This window comes from Pyrus communis, chromosome 1, assembly GCF_963583255.1.
Source record: "Pyrus communis chromosome 1, drPyrComm1.1, whole genome shotgun sequence".
Lineage (NCBI taxonomy): Eukaryota > Viridiplantae > Streptophyta > Magnoliopsida > Rosales > Rosaceae > Pyrus > Pyrus communis.
The window spans coordinates 5,859,223-5,879,074 of NC_084803.1; the positions used below are offsets into that span (position 1 = coordinate 5,859,223).

Consider the following 19,852-nt stretch of genomic DNA (forward strand, 5'->3'; position numbering starts at 1 on the left):
CAAAAAACATCGAGAGGGAGTGAAAGTGAAAAAGACCAAAAGTTTGAGAGCTGCTCTATCTACCCCAATTCTTCCGATTCTCTTCAGTCTCTGTAATTCTCTGATCCGGTTCGAGATTTTCAGCAGCTCAAAATCGAGCTCCTTCAGAAATTTCAAACCTTTTTTTTTTTCAAAATTTTATGGCTGCTTTTTCGGTAGTGGAAATCGCCGCCGTCGGTCCGCGACGGTCTCCGGTGACGATTGAGCTCCGAAACGACACCGTTTCTACGTTACGGATGGCGTGCGCGGTGGAATTATTTCTCGAAGGGTTTTGAGCATTTGTGTTTTGGAAATTAAATGCGAATTTGGGAGGCTAATTGTGCATGTTGGCGTTTGAATTTATTGGAGATTAATGGAGCAGAGCGAAACGGTCTCCGAAGTCGCGCCCAAGAAATTGGCGAGGCAATTGGATTTCACGACGCTGTGTCGAGCGTCGGCGAGTGCGGCGGTGCCGGACGTACAGCTACAGCTACAGACACCGTCAGTGGCGCAGCAGCAGCCACAAATCTCACCGGCAAAACCACAGTTGCATTTGCATTTACAGTCGCCGCAGCCGGCGGCGGTCCATTCCCCGAAGCAGTTAACGCCGCCGCCGGCGATTCCGCAGTTTCAGGCTCGGCCGAGTCCCGCGCCGCCTGCAAACGTTCGGATTCCGCACCCGGTGCACAAGCTTTCGCAAGTGAGGTAAATTTCATGAATTTTGATCATATTTGGACTTATTTGTTTGAATTTGAAGTTTATTTGGTTGAATTTGGTAGTGAATATTGGAAATGTTGAGATAGGCTTTGATGTAATGCCAATATGATCTTGTGGTAGAAAAATAGTGCAAAATTGGTAATTTTATGCTTGAATGGTAAATGTGGTTGCTAAGGGAGTTTACATTGTACATTTATGAGAAATTGTGTTAAGATTTTCAGATATATTATTGATATTGGTAATGTTGTTTAATAACTTATCTGAAAGTACAAGAATTTCCTACTATCTTAATCATAGAGAGGTGGAAGCTCTGCTTTTGACATTCTCTTCGATATTCTACTTCGGTTTTATATCGTTTACTGTTAATTATTGTTCATTTCTTTTGTTTCTCTCTAATTAAGTTATGTTTAAAGCTCCCTGATTGTGAGATTTGTTGTATTATACTTCTCTTGACCTTTGTGTGCATGTGTTTCTCTTCAGCAAACAAGAATCTCCTTTATCACGCCAACGTGGTGATGGAAAAGATTGTACTCCAAAGAAGCAGAAGCAGTGCAACTGTAAAAACTCTCGGTGCCTGAAGTTGTAAGGACATCTCCTCCTCTTCATAACTTTTAGCATTAGATTGCTCCATTTGCGATTTGTATTTGTTTTCGGTATCTTGTTAATTTGAAACTTGGATGCCAAAAAACCCTTTGTGGATGATCTCTTCACCTCACATCTGGAGAGTGGGGGAGATGTTATAGATATTTGCATTTTGGTCCTGGGCTCTTCATCTCACCTTTTGCATATCTTGTGAATTCTGTTATACACTGAAACCTTGATATTCGGTTTAACCCTTTCATGTAGAGTACATGTTTTTCCAAGTGAAAATGTCAAAATGCTTTATGGTGGAAACACAGCTCGTGGTCCATTAACATGTAAACAAACAGATATTCTCAATCATGCTTCAATTTGCTTACATAAAGCTGCAAGCTTGAATGTGAATTCTCTGTAGATTTATATTGGGAAACCTCTATCCCTCAATATGGTCTTTTCGTTCCATATGCATATTGGAACGAGATAATTTGTGGAATTAATGGTTGAGTTGATAAATCCACTTTAAGTTACTATCGAATACAAAATGATGTCACCTTTATTTTCTAGTACTTTATATGTTTCAAATTATCCCCATTCTTTAGTACCTAAACTCAGAACTTGACAATCTTGTAGGTACTGTGAGTGCTTTACAGCTGGAATTTATTGTGAAGGTTGTAACTGCTCGAATTGTCACAATAATGTGGACAATGAAGCTGCTAGGCAGGACGCACGTGGAGCAATTTTAGAGCGTAATCCAAATGCCTTCCAACCAAAGATTGCTAGCAGCCCACAAGAATCTCGTGATGGTAGGGTATGTAATCTGACTCATTTGTAGCTTCATCTGTGCCCTTGGATTGACTTTTACGAAGTTCATATGATGGTGAGAAAACAAGGAGGTGCAAGCATAGTACACTCTTAATGTTTAGTCTAGTTATTGATGTTCTTGAGTCAATTTTATTGCATTTGGTAATTCAGCTCAGTGTGCATTAATAGTTTCTTATAACAAATTCAGGAAGATGCTGGGGAAATTCAAGCAGCTGGAAGGCACAACAAAGGATGCCACTGTAAGAAATCAGGCTGCCTCAAGAAGTATTGTGAGTGCTTCCAAGCCAATATTCTATGCTCCGAAAATTGTAAATGCATGGACTGCAAGAACTTTGAAGGAAGCGAAGAGAGAAGAGCTCTCTATCATGAAGGCCACAATACTGTGGCCTACATGCAACAGGCCAATGCAGCCATTAGTGGGGCCATTGGAACCTCTGGTTACGGGACCCCTCTTGTGTCCAGAAAAAGAAAAGGCTACGAACTTTATTTTACCACTGGAAATCAATCCACTCATCCGATTGCACAATCTCAACAGGTACAATTTTTCTTCAAGTACTTGAATACATCTTTATTAAGTTTTGGGTAGTTGTGTGTTTGGCGTTGAATATTTTGATAAGTTGTTCTTGTCAGGCTTCAAAAAGTCCAGTATTGCAATTATTAATACTTGCTTGACCTTAGCTCATGAAAGCTAAGATCATTGTTCACATTTTTTTTAGCTCAGGCTAAGCTAATGATCATTATTCTACAAAAATGCTTGTGGAATATGGCAATCCCTTCCAGATTAAATTCGGATTCAGTTCATTATTCTTGCTTCCATTTTCATTCCATCTATTTCTTAAGCTAACAGGCTTCGTGTTAACCTTATTTTTTAATTGAATTTTATCAGGAAAATCATCTAAGACCTCCTATGAACTCTTCTTCTCAGTTGTCTGTTCCTATCTTTCACGCTGCTAATGCAGCAGTATCAAGACCTTCAAAAACAACTACATACAGGTGTGTTACTTTTCTCAACATTGTTAATTGAAAAGTTTGCTTTATTTTCTTTCAAAATATACTAATCATCACGTTTCGTGACTGAAGATCTCCATTGGCGGACATCATCCAACCAAAAAACGTAAAGGATCTGTGCTCACGTTTGGTTGTAGTTGCAGGAGCAGCTGCAAAGGCACTTGCAGGTTTTGGTTAAATACACAAGTCAATTAGATTCCTTTATTCTCTTGGCAATGCATGTGCATCTCATTTCACTTTTGAGTTTTTAGAGCTCTTTTTTATTCTTTGTTTAAAATATTTTGAGGACACTGCTAGAACCCTACTGTCCTAATGGGCTCTCCCAAGATGACAAATTTTTAGGTAATCAGTTGACTGAAAGGCTATTATTCCAAGGCATGGAACTCTGTTGTTTTTGGAAAGACAATTCTATTCAGTTTGGTTTTGGAAAACTTGCTTTCCAACTAAAACTGCCTTATCATAGTTTTAAAAGTAAATGAACAAGAGGCTGTTTCTAAAGGGCCCAAGAAAAAGGAGCTCATGGTTATTGACCAAAATCGAGTATATGTTTTTCTCTTGTATTTTCATTGTGCCATTTTCACCCGGGCTTCTGTTTATTTCAGACTAATCAATAGATTTCTGAATTTTTGATTTCCTTGGGGAGGAAAACTTCCTGCCTCTTTTTCTCCCACCTTTCAGTTGCTACAGTGAATGCTAGATATTCTACATATGGTCTTTAAAATATGTGATTCGGTTTTGAATTTGCTAATTTAATCTGTCCAGGAAATAGGCAAAGAGAGACAATTGATAAGACTAATGCCACTTCATCCACTCAAGAGGGGAATAAACATAAAATGGAACATGATAAGCAGCATGATGACCATATAGGAGTGAATCAAGCAGATAGAAACGCGAGTAGATTTTCTGGATCGAATGGAGGTGATGTGCAAGATAGTAGGCCAATGTCACCTGGAACTCTTGCCCTGATGTGTGATGAACAAGATAAGATGTTTATGGAAGCTGGATTGCCAAATGGTGCTGGAACCGATAATCCAAGCATGCCTCAGAAGTCAACTCAGGATATAGGTTTCACAGAGGTTTACGTGGAACAGGAAAGGCTTGTTCTGACAGGGTTCAGAGATTGCCTTAACCATCTTATTACGCGGGGGAGCATAAAAGGTGAGCTTCTCCAAGTTACAATTCTAAACTTATGATTGTCGAAAAACAAATACCCATGTGCTTTGTGAATATTTTTGAGAACTTAATACTATGAGAACACCCTACAAGGAAGAGATCAGTTTGGCTTCGCTCCTATATTTTTCTACCGGTTCAGAGCTTTGTGGAAACTTGGCCGATCATGTCTTCTTTTACTGTAACTAGCAGACTTTCTAGAATGAATGTGCATTTTTAGTCATGGATATAGATGGTTTTTGGGGTGGATATAGATGGTTTTCGGGGTGTTGAATTCCCCACATCAACATCTTGTTTTAGTCCTTGGAAGATTTCTTTGCATCTAAGTCCCGAAATTTGCAAGTTGAAATGTTATAGTGGCCCAATACCAAAACTTATTGACAGGAATCTTGTTGTCTCTATTAAAGCTTTAGGACAGGGTTAAAAAGGAAACCTGGGGACGGTAAAAAGTTCTATTTTGTGACTGTTGATTGACTTTGTTCTTCATTCATGCATCCAGCAAGCCTAACAAGAGTGAGTCGTTTGTCTTTGACTTTGCAGAAACAATGTGTTCTCCCCAAGCCAAAAGGGAGAGGGTAAGCCAGAAAGAATCCGTACAGGTTGGAACAGCAAAACCTACCACTGAACCAAGGTACCAGAAAGAGGCCTACAGCAACGGCATTGTGAAATCTCCTCTTTCATCAGCAAACGGTAAAATTCTTCAGCCGGTAACAACAGTCACTTCTGGTGACAATGATCTCACTCTAAAGGTTGGATTGCCCATTGAGAAATAATACTGAGCACTCAAACCAATTCCGGTTGTAACTTAGGGTAGAAGTAGCTCCAAATTCAAATGGTACCACCGTGCCTCTTTCGAGACACTTTGGCATGATTTCCTGCCATATCATTTGATCTTAGGTCTCGCAGTTAGTAAAAACAAACTTTCGTAAACTAATGAGAGCTAGACCCTTTTTCTCTTGGCATAAATTAATTCTCGAAAGAGCTTCTTTCAGTTTTGTTATGCATTTCCGCTGTTGTATGATAAAGTGCTTTTTTTGGGTTTCCCATCTCAATACAGAAGTGTTCAAATCTCACAATAATTGTCGATATTAACCGTTGGATCTCTTTGAATGGCTAGGGTTGGAAGCCTGGTAATCTGGTAGAAGAGCTAGAAAAAGCCAATCCCACGAAAGCACTGTTCCCAGAAGCCATTCCATGCCACAGTACGATTACCGTATTGGTGGAGCTTCCTTGCATCTTCCTTAAACTGGATTTTCGTTCTGATTGTTTTGTTTGTTTGAATGTTGCTTCCTACCACTTTCATTTTTTTGTTTGATTTTTCGTTCAAACAGAATTTGGCTCCATTAGGGTTCTTCACCATAAGGAGACGAGCACATGAACCCAATTCACTCAATCGAATACCAAAATTTTCTGTTTGGTTGCTGGGAAATTTGAGAAAATGATGTAAATGCCAAAATAGTTTCCAAATTACTAATTCTTAAAGAACTTGTTGCTCAAGTAATTCAGAGCATGTACTCTTGTCATCATGTTTTTGATCGGCCGGCCATATCCAACGAAACTATTGGAGGACTATTCTTGTATGCCTTATCTTATGAGGAGAGATTACGAAGTGTCTCGGTTGTATATAATTATATGTTTTATCTTTATTATTGTATTTTATATATATATATATATATATATACACACACAACCGATGATAAGATAAATTTTCTTTGTGGCTAAATATTTTTTTTTGTCTTGAAAGTAATCTAAAACTCTCACATGTTTAGACTTGTTTTCTCTAAAAAAGAGATCAACCGATGATTTCGTCACGACAGTCCATCCATCGAGGACCTAGAAGACTTTGACAAAAGTAAAAAGCCACAACTATGATACGCAAACGTAAAGACTAAATGGTTCTAAACAATTTTGAAAATTAAAAATTAAACAGATCACAGATCCACAAACAACAATAATAACATTTCAAAACAATAAAATTTAATCCGCAAGAAAAGAAAACCAATCAAAATATTTTCCCACAATTTTCTCAGCTGCCAACCAGAGCGATAAAGAATTTGATCGCACCCCAAAAAGGTTTTCATAATTTGTATTTATTATTATTCAGTAATAAATAATATTCGTTTCTGGAGGAAAAGGCAGCAGCGTGATGAGGACCCATTCACTCATCACTGCTCATCAACAGCCTCCCCACTCACCAAAGACCACGCTCGCACACGTGTCCCCTCCTCCGTCCCACACATGTCTCACCGTACCTCCCTCCCCGCCAAAACTTTCTTATAATTACCGGCCCAAGTCACAGGCCAGAAGCAGCAGATCAAGACTCAGCGACTGTGACGTGAGCGAAATGGAGGAAGCTCGGAAGCTTCGCTCGGAGTTCCTCCAAGTTCTGCGGAGCAGACGATCGGGCGAAGGTGAGTGAATTGGTAGACATTTTCTTTCCTTAATTTTGTGTTTGGCTGGTGAGAAAATTTGAGGGAATCAGTTGAAAATTTTGGTAATGTGAGACGTTTTGGATTCCTTTCAGTTCCAATGTTGGTCGAGCCGGCCAAACCGGTGGCGAATCCGTTGTTTCAGGAGGCTAATCCACCAAGCTTCAGTGAGGTTCGAATCTGGTTCCCATTTGGAAATGCTTTGTACCAGTTTGGTACTGCTTAAATTTTTTTAAGGGCCTCAAAATTGTGTTTGGTAACAGAGCCAAAGACTGCTTATTTCCTAAGCCACGGTCAGAAATAGCTGAAAAGTGGAAGCAGCTATTTGCTGCTTTCAAAAAGCGGTTTTTGCAATTCACTGGGAAACAGCTAAATCTACCAAATTCTGCAGCCATCGATTAAAAATATAAGACAAGCACACACAGAGTCAGGAAGTAAATAATTAGGATGCTGTAAAGCATAAGACAACAAATCATCTGGAAGCCTCCATCTCCAGCCACATCAAAACTCCTGTGTTATTCGATTCCTTTCCTTTGCTTCGATCGCAGGAGAGAAGGATTCGAGAGTCTAACCCTTTTCGAATCCCCACCTACCCTCTTCGCCTAATCTCCTCTCTCGCACCATCAACTCCCCATCCCCACCCCACGATGCAACCATACCCAGAACCCAATTTTGTTAGTTGGGAATATTGGGCTTGACAGGTTTTGCCCAAAATCCAATATTAATCTTCTGGGAAGTTTTCTATCTGGGTATTGGAAGGGCTAGCTTTTTGGGAGGTGCAGGTGGGATGATGTCAATATCATCGAGGAAGACGCTATTTTTTCTGGGCAAATGAAGACGGAGAAAATGGATATTGATGATAAAAAGCCTGAAGAAAACGAGGGGGTAGGAGAATGAGAGTTCGAGAAAGAAAATCCTTTTACATAAAAAGTTTACCAAACACTAACTGCTTTATTTTACATTTATTTATTTTCACCGCACAGTAGTACCAAACTAACCTCACTTGCGCTCATAAGAGCTTTTACTAGAAGCAGGTCGAAATTTACAATAAAAGCACCTAGAAATCACTTGGATTGATTCTTGAAAAAGCAGGTCGAAATTTACCATCCTCAACTGCATTTAGAGCCTCTGATTCAGCTGTTCTTCTGTTCAAACCTACCTTCATACTCATGGCCGTCTACCGTTGTCATATTTGTTCATCCAAACACAAATAAAAATCGTAATGCAGTTAGTAGCACGGCCGGGAATCAGCCACCGAATGACCCCGCTCATGGTAACCGAGGCCAGTGACTGGTTCGACCAGTTTCTGAAGCAGAGAGGCCGTGGTTGCAATCGTGCCATTCGTCGTTTCTTACTAATCTACTTACCAGTGTTCATCTGTAACTCAGATCCAATCGGTTCTGGGCTTAAGCAATATACTCTCTGATAATATATCGTCAAGGCTGAAATAATTCATCGTCGTTTAGGAAAAATCTATTGGTAGTACGGACTATTATTACAACAGCATTCTTAAACGACTAGTTTTCGGTTTCGTCGATCACAAATTCACAATCAAATCATGATGTATAAAAACCTCCAAGCTAACATGTGCCGAGGTTGTACATTATGTGCAACTTCGTGCATAAAATTAGGCAATACAATCACATACAAGCTGCTCCTAAAATTGAAGACAAAAAACTACAGCGCACCCAGCTTCGTCAGCCTTTCTTCGGCATGGCGGCTAGCCTGGTGTACATTCTGGCCATGGAATTGTACCCTCGGAAGTCGCCGGAACGCAGAAGATTGCCTGCCACACAACCAACACCAATTAACTTAAACAGAAGATAAGAGAATGAAACAGACAGCAATTTGTGCATTAACTCAAACCTAGCACCAATTATAATGCAGAATTGGGGAAGCCACGAGAATTTCATATCCTAAAATACAAATGCATCAATAAGGGAAAACCTACTGTCTTTGGACGGGGCCTACGCCCAAGTTCTTTAAAATTCTCTCCTTTCTTCCTAACAAAAGCGGATACGGAAAATCGGATTAACTTTCATAAGTAAACTACGGTTCACTAGTCTCAGACAACTATCATTTATGTCCTTTGACCCCTAGTTTCAGAATCCTAGTTCATCCATGTGAACAGAGCTTAGGTTTCCGGTCGTTGGCTTGAGAATAGATAACGACGGCTCACAAAGCACGGGGGATGGAAAAACAAAAATTGAGCTCCTGCGTCTTAGACCAACTCCAATGGTGGGCTAAAAGCCAAATTACCCCCCAAAATTTCCTCCCAAACCCACTCCAAACCAAGGAGAAATTTTGGGCTAAATGCTAAATGCTAAACCAATGCCAAATTCCCCCCAAAATTTAGCCCAGAAATTGGAATGGACTCCAACCCATATTTATCGGAATTTAATTTTTTTTAGATTAAAATGTTCATAAAATTAATTTACGATAGTCTACATATTTATTTTAAAAAAAAATTAATTTAACAAAAAAAATAGCATAAGTTCATTCTTTAATAATCCCGGGCTAAAATTTTAGGCTAGAACGATTGGAGCAGAAAAGTTGTTTCTGGGCTAAAAGCTAAATTTTCCGGGCTAAAAAAATTTGGTTTTTGGCCCAACCATTGGAGATGGGAAATCCAATGCTCATATACATAATATGCGAGTCCACGTACCTGAATCACAGTTCAGTGGGCTATCAGGTTCTGGATGTGCCATTAAAGCAATTATAGCCCTACAAACAGATTGGAGTGTCCAAGCAGGGCTCCATGCATTCTTCAAAATATCAAGGCAAATCTCTCCTGTCTGCACTAGAAAACAACTTTAGGAAAATGAAACAATACTTGATATGTTTACAACAGTGCATTAAGCATATAGTGTCCAATCTATTTTCCATCTGGTGATCTCGTCATTTGTCAGAGGGTAATCCCGGCACAGTGTACCAAACAATTGACCAAATGAAATCCTCAGTAAGCTTTGACACGCTATTCATTTTCAGGAAAAGACGCTACAAACGAGGTTTGAAAACACTTCTACATTTCTGCCTAGGAAAAAAAAAGTATAAAAGAGCTTCAGGTAGTCTTAACTCAATAAAACGATAGTTGAAGATACTTTTGACTCCTAATCATTGGTGTTGAACAACATATCCATATTATTCCATCACTCTTCCATCCAGGACAGAATCACTAAGCTCCCACCTACTTACTTTGCTAATTTCACAATTCAGCCAGATTCCTCAGATTTCCAAACAGATTAGACGTTGTCACACAAAGATTTCGTACCTTGAAATGCACATTTGGATGGAATATTTTTGTTAAGAACCTGACTTGTGGAGGTTGCAAAGGATACTGCTCAGGAACCGCAAAAGCAAGCTGGAATATACCGCCCTCAAATGGGGTCTCTGATGGACCCTAAAGGCAAAATATGGACAAATAAGGCCAAACAATACACCCCAAGAAGTTTTCTTTGTAATGACGGAGCTTACCTTGATGAGAGCAGTCCATTTAAATATGTTTGTGTCGTCGCAAACTAATTGAATATCTGGATCAGCAACTTTCTCACGCTGCACCTCTTTGTATTCCTTGAAAAGCCTTGCCCTTGATGCCTGCAAAAACTTACTTGTTCAAAACGGTTTCACCGCATGGTTTAAAAAGCTATGCATTACACCAATCCAAGACCAGAAGCAGAGAAGACGCTGTATAACAGCAACACCCGGCTAGCCACTAAAGTTCACCATTCGCACTAGCTTCACTGCCATCTAAGATACATGATTATATTTCACGATTTTATATACCAGTCATTCATGTCCATAATTCCGCTCCATGAGGCCTCACCGTCTACTTCCTCTCCACAAAACAAACACTGCTTTTTCCTCGAACCCACATTCACTCTCCCTCCATCTCTCACCCTTCTACCACATTTTCCCGGCAATCCTCCCTCTAACCGAATCCGCTTTCAGCCATAAAACTTTCACCCACTTGGAGCACATTTCGAGCTAACAATTAGTTTAACTAACAACCCTCATATCCCTATATGCTCTTAAGCTAAACAGCATTCGGATGAACACCCGATCGAAAATAAACCCGAAAAACCAGTCCAATGAATTCTAACTATAACCAGACCGGCCAAAACAAGAAGCTGGGCTAACCTGCATGCTGATTGTTGCCTGGGAACTCAAATCGCAGCACTTCACCACAAAGCCCCACTACCTGAACACAATCACAACATTCTCACAAAATTAACAAAAAATAATATAAATAAATAAAAAAAAATTGGAAATTTGAGTTGATTGGAAGTTTTGATTTCGCCACACGCATCCAAAACCAAAACCTCTGGAAAAACCGAATCGATACAATTCGATTGAAAAGGGGCAACATATGCAATTTAATGTAACTCAAGGGGGTATAACGTAAATTTCTATTTTTGCAGGAAATATTTGAACAACGGATTGAAATCCCAGAAGCTTACCTTGCAGAGAGAGAGACTTGCTTTCCTCGGGAGAGACGAAGATCGACGATCGATTTCTTTACGGTCGGGTTAGGAATGGGATTTGGTATACGGTGCGAAAAGGGACATGGAATAGGGAACCACCAACGAATCAGCACCCGCCACGTTTCCGATTATATTTTGTCACCAAACAATAGTTTCCTTTCTTTTTTGGTCAGACACTGAGATGAGATATTGACCGAAAAAAAACATAGGTCATTTGACCAAAAAAAAAAAATCATATGGTACATCACGTATCATAATGTAAATAGAGGGATATTAGGTCTAGGAAAATAAGCCCTGGGATACAAATTTCGGAAGAAAAATTAGTAAAATACACTAGTATTTACATTCACAACTTAATCATCTACTTTGCAAACGTGGTTAAGAGCGTTCATATCTACCCTTGAGGTTGTCAAGCACTTGACACTACCGACTCAAATAGAAGGTGTATAAAATTTTACAATTGTGATTAAAATTTAACAAAAAACCACATTTTTATATTAAAAAGTCAAACCTAGTACTATTCATTTTACCTTTTATTTTATCCTTATTGTTAAAATTCAAAATTTTCAAAACTTGTTCATTAGTTTTCCTTAATTATATACGATTTACTCTAGAGTCCTTTTACAAAGGCAAAGGAGGCAAGCTGCAGTTTTTCTGGTGTCACATCTAAAGTCCGACAGGTCATAAGTTCAATTGAAACCGGATCGGATGATTTACTACCAGGAACATTAGGCTTTGAATTAGTCTATTCGTTGACTGTTGAAACTAGATACAGATTCAGCCACCCACCAAATAAGACCAAAACGTAAATCAAGAAAATACACACAAAAAGAAAAATTAGGGTTTGGAGAGTAAAACTGAAAAAAACACAAAAAAAATGCATATCTCATATAAAATTCAATCTCTAAATCACATGGAGGTCTCCCATTTTTATCGGGGTTTTTTTCTACAAAGAATGTACACGTTCCCAATCACAAACCCAGATTATGGAGTCAAATGCCCAACAAACAAAAAAATTATATATATATATCGAGAAAAAAGACCAAAAATGAAAAAGAACGCGAAAAGAATCCAAAAATAAAATTAAGTTGTTGGCCAAAATAAGGGAGGAAAAGGGGTGAAACCGGTAATAACTTCAGACGCTACCAGCTGCACCAGGCGTCGTTTTTGTTGGCTTCAGTTTTGCAAAGTCAACGAGGTCTCCGAATAGCTTATCCTCCGGCCTGGATGGCTTGCTTGGTGGAACATAAGATGGAGCGGAAACCTGGTAGGGGTTTTTCATACCATTACCATCTCTAACGGAAAGACCGTACATTTGCTGCTGAAGGGCATACTGCTGTTGTTGCTGTTGCTGAAGGGCGTATGCGTGCTGCTGTTGCTGAAGGGCGTAGGCTTGCTGTTGTTGATATTGCTGTTGCTGTTGCTGAAGGGCGTATGCTTGATGCTGTTGATCGTAGCCGTAGGGGACTAGTTGATTACCACCATACATTTGTTGAGGATACATAGATGTCATCTGGCCTGCTTGAATAGCTTGTGGAGTCATACCCGTGTATGGCCCTTGGACCGGTGAAGAGGGCAAACCCAAATGATTGCTAGGACCAACCTGGTTATTGATTGCTGACAAATGGGTAGTTGTAATTGGCTGGATATACATACCTACAACCTGGTCGCTTTGAGGTCCCTGGGGATGGAAACCACCTGGTGAATTGACCACCACCTTGGTAGTAACTTGCAGTGGGGGTGGAGAGAATCGAGAACCTGCTACTGGGCTGCCATCATCTATTGACTGAGCTTCCCAGGGAGGTGGTGGCAATGATCCACTGGTTGGTGAACCTGTCCAATCATGTGAAATGTGAGAGGTTACCTTATTCTAAAAAGTGTAAACCGAATAACATTCTTCATGGCTAATACAATCACCAATAGCAAGCACATCACTTGCACTAGCCGGGAATATAGGATTATACTTTGCTTCATCTTCCTATATACAAAAGAATGTAAATGAAACCAAACAGTATGGAGACTGAAACACCAAAAAAGTATTGAAAAGCACACCATAACCCGGTGAAGCCGGCTGCTGCTGCAGTGGTTGTGACTGCACCATCTGACCATTCCAGGCAGGAGCAGCACCTTGTCCGAATGGAGACTGCTCATACTGTGGGACCCCCATAATTGGGGCATTTCCGTTCGGGAGAAATCCTGCTTGTGGAGATTGAAAATTCTGCTGCTGTGGGAATTGCGAGGGTGAAGGATTGGGTTGGCTGGCTGCATTAATAGGATGGGTATTCACAGGGTTCGGGACATTCTCAGTGCCAAACATGTCGATAAGAGCAAGGGCATTCTGCTGATTAACAGGAGTAGTTGGCTGTTGTCCCACAGGAACAAGAGCCAGTGAAGCATCTGCCTTTGGTGAGACAAAGTCATCACCGCTAAGAAGATCCATCCTGGGATCGGCCTTTGCAGTAGAAGTTGAACCATTTGTAGTTGGAGGGGCAGTAAGCAATAACTGATTAAGTGGATTAGCACCGGAACCGGAACTTGAGGCGGATCTGCAAAAAAATTCTGGCATTACTATTTTCAATGGTTAACAAACACCAATGGATTAGTCACCATATATTGCAGTGACTGTGAGTGCATTAAAATCCTAATTACCTCCCATCAGGCTGTTTGCTGTCATTTCCAGTGTCAACTAGAGGACCACCAACATTTACAAGTGCTCCGTTAGCTGCAGGCTTGGGTTTATCCGGCTGAACTGGATTTCCAGAAGCAATGGCTTCATGTTTGGCTAGAAGACGTTGCAAGTCATCATTCAGCGCCAGCCCTTGACACAGAAGTGATTCATCCCTAACAAATAATAAGTAAAGAAATGGGCAAAAATTGCCATGGCAGTTACACATAAAGAACATAAACATAAGGAATCCTTGACACAGAAGTGATTCATCCCTAACAAAAACCTTTACTAAGTAAAGAAATGGGAAAAATTGCAGTGGCAGTTACACATAAAGAACAGAAAACATATCAATATAACCTATAATTATCATTCAAGCAAATCTTACATGGATGATATTAAAGAACCCGGATAAACATCTAGATCATATTTAAACTTCACTTTAAAAGAAAATTTCCATCATAAACGTCTACATCATGCCTATACCATATATTTATACACACACATTTCGTTAAAAAAAAAAAATTGAAAAGAAAACCAACTCCCATTTAAGGTCTTTAAATAGGGCTTGTTCCTTTGTTCGTTTAGTTTGTTACAGAGCAAGCATCTAATGCTCAGACATAATTTCAAGTTTTTATATTTTTTATTTTTATTTTTTTGGAAACTAATTTCAAGTTTTTTATTGGCTTGAATGATTATATCACAATATAACATACCAGACTGTTTTGAAAGTCACAATAACGTATATTTCCTACAAATAAAAAAAAAAAAAAAAAGATTTGGAATTCTGTAGCATATTAGTTCAAAGGAACCTATATCATGCCATAAAATACAAGTCACTTTTTGTTTAACAATCTTCCTCACCTTCTTAAAACTTCTATAATTACTTAATTTCTTGTTTTCTTATTTAACCAATATGATCAATAATACACAAATATAAACCATGCAACAAAAAGAGCCAATACAAAATAGGCAACTGCCTTTTTTTGTGGAAAAAAGAAAGGAAAAGAAAGGTGGTTGGGAATATAGTTGTGGCCTTACGCAGTTGAGTTAACAAGGTGTACCACTCTCTGCTTATATGTACGGCACTGGTCAACCAAATCAACAATCACCTCCTGTCTAAGCCCCTGCAAATTGAAAGAAAACTTGAGCAACAAGTAAATGGAGATTGAAATTATGATATTCAAGCATCTTCCTCACTGCACAGTTCCTTATAGATGAAACATCCAGCGTGATAGAGATCCAAGTAAATTCAGCTTAGGGGGATTTAAAATTTTTCTTCTCTTTATTAACATGTTGTATTATCCAAATCTATCAAACGACTTGAAAAGGGCATAGTAATATTACTTCAGCTGTCATCATTTAATCAATATCACATTGTAAATTTGTAATATTATTTTCTATATCAAAAACGATACATTTACCTCTTTGTTATCTATTGCAGTTAGCATTTCGGCCAGGACATCCATGATACCCCGTGCATTCTGAATTTCTGTCAAGCTAACCAAACAAAAAAAAAATCAATTAAAATATGAGATACACACACACATACTGCATTATTTCGATGGCTGCTCACTATAAAGAAATAACAGTTTCCTTCTAATTTGGAATTTCTCACTGCTAAATTTCTTAGGATAAACCATTCAGAGCATTAAAATGGGAAACACCCAGTCTGCAAGGTTGAAACTTGATACATCCCACCCATCAAATATGCAAGTAGAAGCAACACCAAGCTTTGTCATCCAAAACCAAATTCCTGACTTGCATTCATGTCTCATCAAGGATGAAACATCAGTTGCATTGAACCACACAGGACAGCAAGACCAAAACAAAAAAAAAAAAAATCCCCTTTCACCATAAAGACCTAGTACATTCATACTTCCACCATACCATTGTATATTCATACTTACATCATAGCTTTTACTCTTAAATGCAACGGTCTAAAGATGCCAATAAAGCCTGCCGTATGTAGCGAAATTCCTATGTGATTGGATCACTAACATGCATAGAAAAAGAATCTCATAGAAGTTTTGACATCATTCAATCAGAACAAGGAGGAGTTACATGTGCACCTCAAGGTTGGGAACTCAGCCTCTGCAGAAGGCTCAGCTACATCTCTCGGACGATCTGGATTTTGCAAATTCTGAGGAAATGCTGACAATGGTTGTGTCTGGGGTGGTGTGAATACAGGCGCAGATGATTCAGATCTTTGAGGGAATACTGCTCCAGAACGCTGAAGAAATATTTTGACTCAGACAATGTTGAAGATTCAAGCACTAAAACAGAATATAAGCAATGAAATAACAATTTGACACTGATTATGTAATATGAATGCTTCTCATATTAAGTTTTAACAATAAAGTTGTTTTATTAATTGAGAATTGTTCTTGATGAACATACCAACAAATCCTGGTATGCAGCATAGTATTGTGGATATCTTGCTCTCGGTCCCCCAAAAGCTTCTTGCCAGGTATCTATCAGGATCAATATCTTCTCTTTGACATGATAGTCCGGCTACAATTTGCATCATAAATACTATGAGAAAACTTAAATAGAAATGAAAGTGATATTGTATAGCACTAACAAACAATCAGACTGCTGGAGGGGTATATGCTACCTTCTTTTTTGCTATTCTAACCATATCATGGAGGAGGTCTTTCTCTGCTACATGCATATGAACAATGTCTCCACAATTCTTTATTATTGTTTCCAACAGCTAGAATGTAGCGAACAGACGAAAATAAAACCAATTTAGACCACTGTAATAAAATTTCGTTAACAATGACAAACAATGTGAATATACAAATGGCATCTACAGCAGAAAGGAATTGAACATAAAGTTCAGTGAAATTTGCAGTACACCATCAACTAGTTTTTTTTTTGTGCATAGAAACTCTAAATCTGCCAACTCTCTAGACTGCTGGATCTAAGCCATTCATCTCTTTTCACTTCTATGAACTGAGTATAAAGTATAAACACATGAGAGTAATCCGCACGGGAACATGTCCATCTTACTAAAATAAATTTCTGTTTTCACACTGTACAAAAATTTCACCATGATTTGTTCCATACGAGAGTAGCACTGGTATTAAAAATCCACTAGGCATACAACAAGAAATGTAAGTAAAGATCTATCATAATACATCAAAACTCAATGATTACTTGACCCAAATAGGGAAGAACATAAAGCACTGACAAACATACAATGACAATACAGAAATAAGATACACCATCTTAAAAGCAAAGGCATTGCTCATAAATAAAAAAAACATACACACACACACACACACACACACACACACACACACACACACACACACAAACATACAATGACAATACAGAAATAAGATACACCATCTTAAAAGCAAAGGCATTGCTCATAAATAAAAAAAACATACACACACACAAACGCATCCATTAACAAGTTTTACCGTAAGCTGAAGGAAACAATAACACAACTCAGCCCGTAAATATATGGCTAATTAAAAGACAAGTACACTAATCAATAAGAGTCCTGGGACTAAATTTTTTTAGGTAAATAAAGTATAAAATTTAAAGAAATGAAAAACAATGCACTGAAAACAACAAGGATTGATAGCCAAATTGGCCACTTTACTTAATTAAAATGAAACAGTTCCATGAAGCTTACTGTTAAGGCAAGAAGTTGAACTTTTGAATTCTTACTTCCAAGGCGCTTCTTTATACCTTTAACAACATCCTTCGCTTGCCTGATTTATGAAACCAAACAGAGGGTTTGAATCTAGGTAATCTTCAACAAAAAGATCCAATCTAGAGAAGCATACATCCAGTTAGCTCGTGACAATAACTAAAATCAGAAGCACAACACTTGATACGAACACAACAGGGTGAAAAAGGCATTCTCGTGTCTATCCCGTCTAACATGCTTTGTGTACATCCTAAATAACGAAAAAGAATTAGCAATTAAGTGCATCATTTGCAGCTTTGGCATTCCGAACAGTCAAAGCAACGTCTATGGCTTGTTTATGTTGCCTCCAAACCTATGGTATATGCTTATTACTACAAATATACAACGAGCATTACTAATCACTCCTACAATTGTAAAATATTGAGCTCAATTATACACACTGACCAGTAATCAGTCAAAAAACCATTAAAAATGCATCCAATTAATTAACATTTCAGCTGACCACATTCAGAAAGATCCAATTTATGACATCATACGAACCCGCGCTCACAATCGAACGCACTAAATCGCAACCATATCCAATTTTACAAACAAAATTGTAATAAATCGCCAGAATTTGTTATTTTTTATCCTTTCCTATCATTTTTTTTTGCACTTCTATCCTCGAATTCTCTCAGCAACAAAACACAAAGTTAACTGTTCGATCAAATTCAACCAACATCTTCACTCCCTCTTTGATTCAAAGTATACATATATATCATCACAAACACATCAAAAACATAGTTACCCCAAAAATGATGCAAGGATCAAGCTAAACAAAAAAGAGAGTTATAATCGAGTGCGACGCATACACAGGGTCGTGGTTGCATATGTCACAGATTTCGAGGTTCATGGCCCAATCAGGACCGATAAGCATGTCGCTCGTGGCGCGTTCCACCATATAATTCACCATCCCTCCTGCTCTTCCTCCGCCCGAAAGTCGCCGCCGCGATCCGAATACCACACCCACCGGCCTCCGATTGCCGCCAAATCGCAGAAGACTCCAAAAATGCGACGGAATCTTTCTTCCGGCGTCTCTCTCTCTAGAACTGCTTCTCTCTTTCTCTCTCTCTCTCTCTCTCTCTCTCTCTAGACTGTTCCTCTGTGTGAGAGATCGCTGGCTTCCTCTTTCTTTTCTGTTGTTGAGGCACCGAATTGTTTTCCTTTTTCCTTGAACTGTTTATCGGGGATGGAAGTAGATTTGACAGGCCAATGAGGTGAGGACACGTATTGGAAGTTCGGAGATTCGCGTGCCGTGGGGTGGTTTGTGGTGTACTTGTTGTGCACCGTTTGCTTGGCCTGCCTTTTTTCATCAACGGTTGACTCTTTAATTCTGTTATCTTTGTGTCACCGACTTTCCATTTGCTTCTTTTTTCTGTTTTTTCACCCATGACAACATCTTTTGTTGCAATTTTGACAAATGACTTCAAAATTATCGCGGCTCAAAAATTCAAAGCATGGTGTAGTTGTTACCTAAGCCAGGGCTCAACGGACGGATGCCATTGACCAAAAAAACAAATGACATGCCTACGTTATTTTTTAAATATTTTTAGAGATAAAGGGGTTGACCTGTTAGACAATAAAGAGTCTGAGCTCTTAACTCGAGTTTGAATTTTCATGAATATATTTTTTTATGTCACGCTATGCTATAAGGAAGAATGTTAGTTTGCCATCACTTTATGATAGGATACCTTTATTTAAAATAAAAATAACATTTTTTTAATAATATTGACCCATTAATTTAACGACATAATGATAATCCATTATTTAATTAAAAATGGACATTGGTTTTATCCACAGTACCAAACATTTTCACCAAATAATGTTTATTCAAAGGATAATGCAAGATTAATCAGTATTTAAATACTAATTCAATCATCAACAACCACGTTAATTTACAAAATATGATTTTAGTAGATGATATTCCGCATTCCCCTAATAAGGTTTTCCTATGGAATTCCGCATTTTGAAAACTCTAATTTTGTACCATGGCTCGACAAAGCTCAACAGGTCAATCTGCCCACGCATGCAGCTCCTCGCAATCCTATCCAACATGAAGCTGTGAGCTCTGATGCCTCCAGTGATCACAACTCCAAGCTTGTCCAAGATGGTACATCGCTTGCGTTGAAGTACTTAGAGATCCAACAACGTCGGCTTGGAAGCGCTGTGATTCCTCGACCACCTTTCGTGCTTTCTTTCTCAGCTAGAGGTTCTCAAGCTCACTGGCGCCCGGTAGTACCGGGCATATATACGAGTA

General features: G+C 38.8%; 2 protein-coding genes and 1 pseudogene across 2 annotated transcripts; 1 reads left to right on the forward strand and 2 right to left on the reverse strand.

Annotated features, from left to right (window-relative positions):
- Positions 1-208: 208 nt before the first annotated feature.
- LOC137709571 (protein tesmin/TSO1-like CXC 5) lies at positions 209-5,844 on the forward strand (annotated as a pseudogene).
- A 2,305-nt stretch (positions 5,845-8,149) lies between these two features.
- On the reverse strand, positions 8,150-11,287 carry LOC137740184 (protein PEROXIN-4). The gene is made up of 6 exons (XM_068480013.1): positions 11,201-11,287; positions 10,881-10,941; positions 10,218-10,337; positions 10,015-10,143; positions 9,409-9,538; positions 8,150-8,529 (listed from the first exon to the last, which is right to left on the reverse strand). The coding sequence occupies exons 2-6, from the start codon at positions 10,884-10,886 to the stop codon at positions 8,441-8,443; spliced, it is 474 nt and encodes a 157-aa protein (XP_068336114.1). The 5' UTR covers positions 10,887-10,941; positions 11,201-11,287; the 3' UTR covers positions 8,150-8,440.
- An 800-nt stretch (positions 11,288-12,087) lies between these two features.
- On the reverse strand, positions 12,088-18,759 carry LOC137741906 (TOM1-like protein 9). The gene is made up of 10 exons (XM_068481606.1): positions 18,408-18,759; positions 17,539-17,617; positions 16,507-16,605; positions 16,290-16,403; positions 15,962-16,122; positions 15,314-15,389; positions 14,931-15,016; positions 13,874-14,065; positions 13,277-13,770; positions 12,088-13,057 (listed from the first exon to the last, which is right to left on the reverse strand). Exons 1-10 carry the CDS (start codon positions 18,506-18,508, stop codon positions 12,360-12,362), a joined length of 2,100 nt encoding a protein of 699 aa, XP_068337707.1. The 5' UTR covers positions 18,509-18,759; the 3' UTR covers positions 12,088-12,359.
- Positions 18,760-19,852: the final 1,093 nt, after the last annotated feature.